At 42.6% G+C, this 9520-nt stretch overlaps 1 protein-coding gene across 2 annotated transcripts in view; it reads right to left on the bottom strand.

Moving 5' to 3' along the window:
• Positions 1 to 5268: 5268 nt before the first annotated feature.
• Positions 5269 to 9520, bottom strand: part of MARVELD2 (MARVEL domain containing 2) — a 30261-nt gene continuing 26009 nt past the window's right edge. For both annotated transcript variants that reach the window (XM_083151873.1, XM_083151872.1), the window contains exons 6-7: positions 6700 to 6750; positions 5269 to 5975 (exon numbers count right to left, since the gene is read on the bottom strand). In XM_083151873.1, the coding sequence (XP_083007999.1) occupies positions 5856 to 5975; positions 6700 to 6750 (171 nt within the window). In that variant the 3' untranslated portion in view covers positions 5269 to 5855. The remainder of the gene's footprint in view (positions 5976 to 6699; positions 6751 to 9520) is intronic.

Raw genomic sequence — 9520 nt, 5'->3', positions numbered from 1 at the left:
CTAGAAGTACTGGGGCCCTCTGCCTGCTGGTTCCCAAATATTAGGCCCTTTATGACTTCCTCTTGAAAGTGCATAAATGTCCCCGTCTGGCTGGTAGAACGGAATAGTACGTAAGCGTTATACAGTGCCATCTGGATGATATACACGGTTAGCTTCTTATACCATATTTTTGTTTTCCGCAGGGCTCTGTACGGCTTCAGTACCTGATCTGAAAGATCCACTCCGCCCATGTACTTATTGTAATCAAGGATACAAATAGGTTTTGAGGTGTGGGTACTGGTACCTCGTACAGGGACGGAGGTGGTACTGTCTCCGTGAATTGTTGTCAGTATAAGGACATCCCTCTTGTCCTTATATTTGACCAACAACATATTTTCGGTGCATATTCCCCTGCTTTCAACCTTTCTCAGTAATTGGGCAACGTGCATTTTTGGGAGGCCTCTTTGGTTCTTGCGCACAGTACCGCAAGCTGCTGTACCTCTTGAACCAAGGGCCTTAAACAGGGGGATGCTGGTGTAAAAGTTATCCACATAGAGGTGATAACCCTTATCCAGGAAGGGGTGCACTAAATCCCAGACAATCTTTCCACTAACACCTACGAGGGAGGGGGGGCATTCTGGCGGTTCAATTCTTGTGTCCTTCCCTTCATATACCCTAAACCTGTGGGTGTACCCTGAGGTACTTTCGCACAGCTTATACATTTTTATGCCATACCTTGCCCTCTTATTGGGAAGGTACTGGCGGAATTTAACCCTTCCTTTAAAATGTATAAGTGACTCGTCTACACAAATAAATTTTTGGGGGATGTACATCTCAGCAAATTTGGCGCTGAAATGATCAATGACCGGCCTGACTTTGAATAGCCGGTCAAAGGTGGGATCATCTCTGGGTGGGCACTGTGCATTATCGTTGTAATGCAAAAATTTAAGGATTGTCTCAAAACGAGTCCGGGTCATGGCCATACGATGAAGTGGGGTGCTGTACAGAACATCTGTACTCCAATATTGCCTAATTTCTGGCTTTTTAACTATGCCCATATGTAACGCCAGACCCCAAAACGTCATCATCTCTACTGCATCTACAGGGGTCCACCTAGCAAATGATGACGTGGGGTTTTGGGCAATAAACTGCTGGGCATATAAATTACTTTGGTCCACCATTAAATTTATAAAATCATCAGAGAAAAAGACTTTGAAAAAGTCAATTTCTTTGAGGCCTGTAGTATCAAATTGGATTCCTGGGTTGGCCAAAAACTCAGGAACCTGGGGCTCAAAATTGTCTGGTGGTGGGGTCCATACGAGATCAATCATTGGGGGGGGGGGTCTCAGCTGCTCTACGGGGGCGTCTTTGAGGGGGTCCCTCATCACTAGAGGAGGAAGAGGAGCTTAAGACAAATGCCAATTCATCGCTTACTTCACTGGCTGTGTCAGTGTCAGAGGCAAGAAGGGCATATGCCTCCTCCGCTGAAAACAGTCTTTGCGATGATTGGGACATTTTTATTATTTTTAAGTGTAGTGTATAGTGTAGGGGGGGGGGTACAAACTTTATTTCAACACGGGGGGTATGTAGTGTGTATGTAGTGCTTTAACACGTGTAAGTTTAAAAGAAAAAAAAAAAAGCTCCTGCGTCCGTCACTGATCAGCGCTTAGCGGGAACAGGACACCCACAAAAGCACCGTGGGTGTAAAAACAATTTAAAAAAAAAAAAACCACAGCACTCTCCAAAAAAAAACAATTAAAAAAAACTGCAGAAAAAAATATTATATCAACCCTGTGCCAAAAATGCTGTTCAGTGATGTACGTCACTGATCAGCGCTCAGCGGCCACAGGACACCCACAAAAGCACCGTGGGTGTAAAAACAATTTAAAAAAAAAAAACCACAGCACTCTCCAAAAAAAAAACAATTTAAAAAAACTGCTGAAAAAAAATTATATCAACCCTGTGCCAAAAATGCTGTTCAGTGATGTACGTCACTGATCAGTGCTCAGCGGCCACAGGACACCCACAAAAGCACCGTGGGTGTAAAAACAATTAAAAAAAAAAACCCACAGCACTCTCCAAAAAAAAACAATTAAAAAAAACTGCAGAAAAAAAAATTATATCAAACCTGTGCCAAAAATGCTGTTCAGTGATGTACGTCACTGATCAGCGCTCAGCGGCCACAGGACACCCACAAAAGCACCGTGGGTGTAAAAACTATTTAAAAAAAAACAAAAAACACAGCACTCTCCAAAAAAAAAAAAAAAAAAAAAACTGCAGAAAAAAAAATTATATCAACCCTGTGCCAAAAATGCTGTTCAGTGATGTACGTCACTGATCAGCGCTCAGCGGCCACAGGACACCCACAAAAGCACCGTGGGTGTAAAAACAATAAAAAAAAAAAAAAAACCACAGCACTCTCCAAAAAAAATAAATAAAAAAAAACTGCTGATGACTCAAATGCAACAGAAATTTGATAAAAAAAAAATAAAATTAGATCAACCCTGTGCCAAAAATGCTGATCAGTAATATACGTCACTGATCAGCGCTCAGCAGCCACAGGACACCCACAAAAGCACCGTGGGTGTAAAAACAATTTAACCCCACAGCACTCTCCAAAAAAAAACAAACTGCTAATCAGTGATGCAACACTGTGATGCAGCAATGTGAGGGGCAGCAGGCACACAACTGTGGGTGCAACCTGACAGGGTATATATAAACCCTGCACCCCAAAAAGGTGCTGATCACTTAGTTTATAGTGATCAGCACAAAAGGGGGGCAGCAGGGGGGAGCAGATACAAAATTAAAGCACACAATTTAAATGTCTGACACAATGACGCTGCAGCAGCAGCAGCAGCAACACAAGGAAGTCACAAGGAAGTCACACCAGGAGCTGGCAGCACGGATGCCACCAACGCTGATCAGGTCAGTATAGGGCACAGATGGGCACGGAGACCGCTCTGCACGCTGTTCCTGACCGGAATGGCGGCTGCAGGGCTGTCTCCGTTTTTTCATCTGAGGTGAAATGGCTGTGATTGGTCCGTCGGTCCGACGGACCAATCACAGCCTTTTGGGGGCAGGTGGGGTGAGGTGGGGTGACACCAGTGTCACCCTTACACCCGGTGGTGATTGGTGCTGTACTTTACAGCACCAATCACCACCGATCCCTGTGTCACCGGCGAACGTTATTCGCCGGTACACAGAAAACGCTGTAATTGGCTGTTCACATTGAACAGCCAATCACAGCGATCGCCGAACGGGGGGGGCATCGCTGCCCCCCCTGGGCAATGAGGGAAGATGTCTGCTGTCAGGGACAGCAGACATCATCCCTCTGTCACCGCGTCTCTAGACGCGGTGGCACTTTAAAGTCATGACGTACATTTATGCCATGTGTCGGGAAGTACATCCCGGCCATGACGTAAATGTACGTCAAATGTCGGGAAGGGGTTAATGTAATTGTCAATAAAAGCCTTTGACACTTATGAAATGCTTGTACTTTTACTTCATGATACCAAAGCAACATCTAAACAAATTGAAGCAGCAAACTTTGTGAAAAACAATACTTGTCATCCTCAAAACTTTTGGCCATGGCTGTACAGGGATACGGTCACTAGGTCGACAAGCATTGGGTCGACACCACTAGGTCGGCAGGCAACAAGGTCAACATGGGTCTAGGTCGGCACAAGCATTAGATTGACATGGGCAAGGTTGGCAGTCAAAAGGTCGACATGGGGTTTTTCACTGTTTTTTGAGCCGACATGCAGTATTTCACGCCCTATCATCCACTAGGGCATGGTGGGAGAATAAAATAGTGTGCCCAAAGCATTCGGAGCGAAGCAAGGGGATGCAGTGCACTTCAAACTGTGTCCATGTTGACATTTGGGTCAAAAAAGAGTGAAAAACCACAAATCGACCTTGCCCATGTTGACCTTATGTCCTGTCGACATAGACCCATGCTGTCTGTCAATCTAGTGGTATCGACCTAGTTGTCGTAGACCTAACAACCCACAACCGTTGATTAGTGCCTGTAGGGGACACGGCTTAGGAGCAATTTTTATTCTATAAAAGGCTAATGCCAACAGTCTCCATAGTTTGCGGTAGAGCAGCACATGCCGCGTGACAACACTGACCTTGTCCATAGCACAAGTATGGAGCATACCACATGTACATGTGTCCAAGTAACATTTTCAGTGTATGGGTCAAAAGCACAAAGCCCTGGAGAGTGATAAAGTAGCAGCCAATCAGCTCCTGTCAGTTTAAATGCTTGTTTATTTTAAAGACAGGAGTTAATTGGCTTGTGCTTTATCTCTTTTGACTTTCTCTCTCCCCAAGGCTTAGTACATCTGCCCCTAGGCAACAGTGCAGGGTTCTCAGACTCTGCGAGCCTCGTTTCCCTATATTTAAGTCTATTATCCTTATATCATATTACATTAAGCTGGTCTTTTCCCTGTATTATACTTTTCTATTAGTATTTCCTTTCAGGGAGAGCAGGTGCCTGAAGGACCTATTACAGCGCTTGTGCTCGCAGTCGTGATGCAATAGGCAACAGCTCTGTGTGTCTTACCGCATGTAGTTCATGTTTATTCACGCACGGAGTGCTACAGTACATAACAGAGGTTACTTTGTACACACTCAGGTTTCCACAGTAGCACAATATTACCCTAATGTACAGGGTGAATGACCGTGTCCTTACTTGAACTTGCAGACACAGTATATCAATGGAAAGCTACCCAAGGGAAGTACTCCCATCGGACTGCTACTTGGGAGTGAGGCTTTCCATGTGTAATGTGAGGAGGACAAACTAAGGGCCTGATTCAGACCTGTTTGCTAGGCAGCGAATATTTGCGAGCAGGTAAGCACCGCCCCGCCGAACAAATCCAGACACTAGCATGCGAGTGGATGCGTGCACTTACACATAAGCTCACAGGAGGCTGCCTAGAGGAGAAATCATCCGATGGTTGCTCACCATCGAATGATTTCTCTAGCCTTCAGTCTATACTTACTTCTTAGGTGCCGGGGCAGGCGCTGACTTCTACCGCCCTCCCCGAGCAGGCATGTGCTCGCCCAGCGTTTCTATGGGAACACTCATAAAACGCTGAGAGGTCCCCCCTGTGTGAAACTCGCCAAACTAGCAGGGGAGAATACAGACCGCAACGATCAGACCTGAATCGCCCACTAAACTCTGAGCGATTGAAAGCTTTATAAACAAAGCATAATGAAATAAATAAAAACCACGTACACAATAACAGACAGATCTGCTGGGAATTTGTTAAACATTTTCTATACAATATTTTATTATTGTTTTGGTGGTCGGTAACCGTTTATATTTCAATGTTTTGAATCCATCTGAACTGTATTACCTGTGTAGTGCTGGGTCTTTACAGTTAGTTACAATGGGGCAGATGTATTAAGCCTGGCAAAGAGATGAACTAGAGATATAGTGGAAGGAGATATGCACCAGCCAATCAGCTGTGTTTGAAATATGACAGTTGGGAGTTGATTGGCTGATGCGTTACCTCCTCTTTATCTCTCGCCAGGCTTAATACATCTGCCCCAATATGTGAAATGTAAAAGTTATAAACTAGCGTTTCCCTTTTTATAAGAATAAAAAATATACCAGTAACATTATTAATTTAAAAAAACACATTGCTGTAATGCATTTGGTCTGCTGTAAATGCACCCACCAGTCTCACTCCTATGTATCTATATTCTTCATTTAGCTAATATTCATTATAGGACAGTAAAATAGGGTCACTGCAAATACACAGTACAAAAACAAAAAGTGACAATATTTAAAAAGGCAGCAAGGATTGTATACATCAATTATTATTATTCCAATTACAGACAATGCATGCTAATTAAAGACTTCCAGAGATCTAATAAAATTCACTGTTCCAGGTCATGACTTTGTCATACTCCTGAATTCTCTGCTTGATGTGAGAGAGCTTGTTCTTCAGGTACTCGCATCGCTCCTTCTTCTCCAGGAACGTGGGATCCTTTGTAATAATAATAAAAAAAATTATAAAAAAAGTATTAAGTTTACAAAAACATTTTGATTGTTCAAGAATCACAGAAAAAAAAATATTGAAATGGAAGACAAAGATATCATTTTATTTATACGTTTTACTACTTCATGATGTGACTTGGGAAGCTAATTCCAGATGTTTTTGAGTCCCAAAAAATACTCAGGATTAAAATCATTAAATCTACAGTGTTACATGATTCAAAATACATTGGGCTGGAGGCAGTTCCGGTCCACTCTCATCGGTCTATAGAATAGACAGAGTCTCATTATGCAGCTAGCTATGTAATTGATAGAGTGGGAGGGTACTGTGCAGTGGTGTCATTGCTGTGGGATGTGCTCCCAGCCAACCAGTGATTGATCATAGCCACAACATAGATTACCCCTGATTTCTGATGAACAAGGTAATCATCTGCTCTGTGCACTCTGCTTTCCATGCTTCTTTGTATGTTGGAGATGCTTTTGGACTATTAATCCAGCAAGAGGAGTCTGCAGGAACTACTCAGTGGGGTTGGTGTGAGCATAGGAAGAAGCGCTGGCTTCTTCCTGTGTGTTGTGTGCCTACGCCCAGGAGGAGGTGCTGACTATACTCGTGTGTGTGTGTGTGTGTGTGTGTGTGTGTGTGTGTGTGTGTGTAATATATACTATACACACACACACACACACACATATACACATATACAGAATAATACACTCACATTCTTTTTCTTCTTATATTCCTGTAGAACCCTTGAAATCCGGTCATATTCCTAAAAAATGCAAAAAGAGAGGTTATTTAATAAGTGTCACAATGAAAACTTTTACTTGTTTGATGGATCTTTGTGTACTGCAACACAGTACCCAGGACAGACTAGTCCAGTGATGGCTAACCTTAACACCGCAGGTGTTGTTGAACTACACATCCCAGCATGCCCTGCAACAGTTTTAGCATGGCCAAATAACAAAACTGTAGCAGGGCATGCTGGGATGTGCAGATCAACAACATCTGGAGTGTCAAGGTTAGCCATCACTGGACTAGTGCAACATGTTATATACCCCTGTACATCAGGGATATATAACATGTTGCCCAACAGCTGCTTTGGAAACATACATGCCAGCATGCCCTGCTATCGGTTGGCTAATAAAATACAGTGAGGGCATGCTGGGATGTGTGTAGTTCTACAGCAGCTGGAAGGCTGCATGCTGATTATCCATGTTGCTATTGGACTAGTTGAAAACGATTATACATCTTTTTTATTAAATCTATGGTAAAGAGGCCACAAATAGTTATAAACATTATAAACACACTGTTTTCTTATGTGCAGTTCTAGGATAAGTGCTGCAGGATAAATGGTGATAATCACTCTGAAATACCAGTTTCCAAAATAATTTGTGCACACCAGACCCTTAAAAAAGAACCCCGCCAATTTGTTTTGGGCTGCAATAAATTTCTGACCACAACTATAACCCGAAACAGTTTTAAGGCAACTCTTCCTCTACCTACAGTTCTTTGATGTTACATATATAGACTAATAAAGATGCTGCAAGGCCCATTCACATGGGGCCATAGGTGTGCGCACATTGAGTGTTAGGGGTGCACAGGCACACCCCCTAATGCTGTGCCCACCCTTATGAACACCTCCCTGCCACTAGCAATACTTTTTCCAAAGATTTTAGCTTTTTAGAACTGTATTCCATTAAAAGAAGCATCCATTAGTCAATTATGTGTGTTTTGCATTATCAATTGAGTAATTAGAATATTAAAACTGAAATAGTCATCAGATTATGGTGTGGCTGAGAGACGTTTATATTGTAACAAGTGTCAATAGGTGGCACACACGCCTGATTTGCGGTGTAAGACACACCCAAAGGGCAGTGTTAGAAACTCCCAATAGGAGGTGCTAGACACACCCCTTTGACGGTGCACCCCCTAATAAAATGTGCTTCGCACACCTATGCATGGGGAGATTTTGCCTATTTTCTAAACAATTTGTCTAGATCGCTTAGAAATGAACCACAAATCGCTCGGTGTCTCCATCCATAGCGATAGCGAAGCACGGTCCCACTAGTCACCATTGCCTGCTCAGATCACTCTCAGGTAAAATCTAGATAGATCCCCTAGCATGTGGAACAAAATAATAAAATAAAAAAATTATGTACAAAAAACATGCCTACAGTAGCAAAACAAAAAACACACAACCCCCCCCCCCCCCCCCCAAAAAAAACCCACGACCATAACTACTGCAAGTTATAAGGGCGTGATTACAGAGGTCTACTCATCCGATTAATGTTAGTCAGAAAAAAGGTGTTACGGAGTGGTATTTTAAAAACAAAATTGCTAAAATTTTATTTTAATAGAAAGCAGTGGTTGGAAATTTTTAGGAAGTTTGGTCTTGATATTTATACATTTGTGCCCCTTTAGAGTTTCACTACCTTCGCTGTAAACAAAGATGCAATTCCAGTTTGTCAAGGAAAACCAGAGAGCCAAGACTAGCTCACCTTCCAATTGGGATAGGGGGTGTCACAATGGGAGCATACCACCACTAAGCTGCTCCCAAGCCACTTCTCCTACCAATACCTGTTTTTTGTTGTTGTTGCTTTTTTCAATTATTATTCAAAGAACTCAAACTATGGGGTCGATCCTATTACACACAAAGGGTGTTAGTTGCCATTCGGGTGCCGTTTTAATGCTGAAAACGGCATCCGAATAACTTGTACCTTTCGCAGGGCTGAATTCGCTGAAATTTGCTTGCACCCCTATGGAGGTGGGAGCACTTTTCAGCAAATTTGGCCCGCCGGAAAGTGGGCCTGGTGTCGTGAGGATTCGAAACTTGCAAATCATCCGCACCCTTCTGGTCTAATGGGATCGACCCCTATGTATTTGTAAAGGTGTTTATGGAGAAAATTGTGAAATCACATATTAAAAAGTATGTACTGCATCATATAAATGGAAAATACTGTGTATATAAAATGAGCATCGAGGAGCTGATCCTAATTATTACATACTATTTTTAGCAGTACTGTGAAGCTCAGCAGCACTTCCTGCCTAGAAGCTGCATGACTGACTGAGACTTCTGGGGGTGTGTGACACCTGCACTGTGTTATGAACAGAGTTTCTGAGACTGTACCTGGTTATGATTACATGTAATGTGCTACAAGCAACCTGGTACAGGGATCACATTGCACTAGGAATATACAGTCCCATTATAGGTCGGTGAATCATTGCCTGTGAATCACGCCTAGGTGGCTCTGCTTTCTATTTTGGAAGGAATAAATTACTTGTGTACTAATAAGGTTTTTTTATTGCAATTACAGTGGATGTTTACAGCAGGAGTATTAGTCATAGATTACCATTGCTGAGAACACGTGAGATGTATGCTACAGGTACCTCAGTCAGTGTCTACTACCAGAGCGTATATAAAAATACACTTTCCGTAATTAGTTTTACTTTTTTATATATCAGAATCAGAATCACTTTATTGGCCATGTATACTCTCGTATACTAGGATTTTTTTGTGTGGATACAGTGCAGCTTCAAGC

This window comes from Crinia signifera, chromosome 1 (assembly GCF_055691185.1).
Source record: "Crinia signifera chromosome 1, ASM5569118v1, whole genome shotgun sequence".
Classification (NCBI taxonomy): domain Eukaryota; kingdom Metazoa; phylum Chordata; class Amphibia; order Anura; family Myobatrachidae; genus Crinia; species Crinia signifera.
This window is presented reverse-complemented; position numbering and strand designations above follow the sequence as displayed.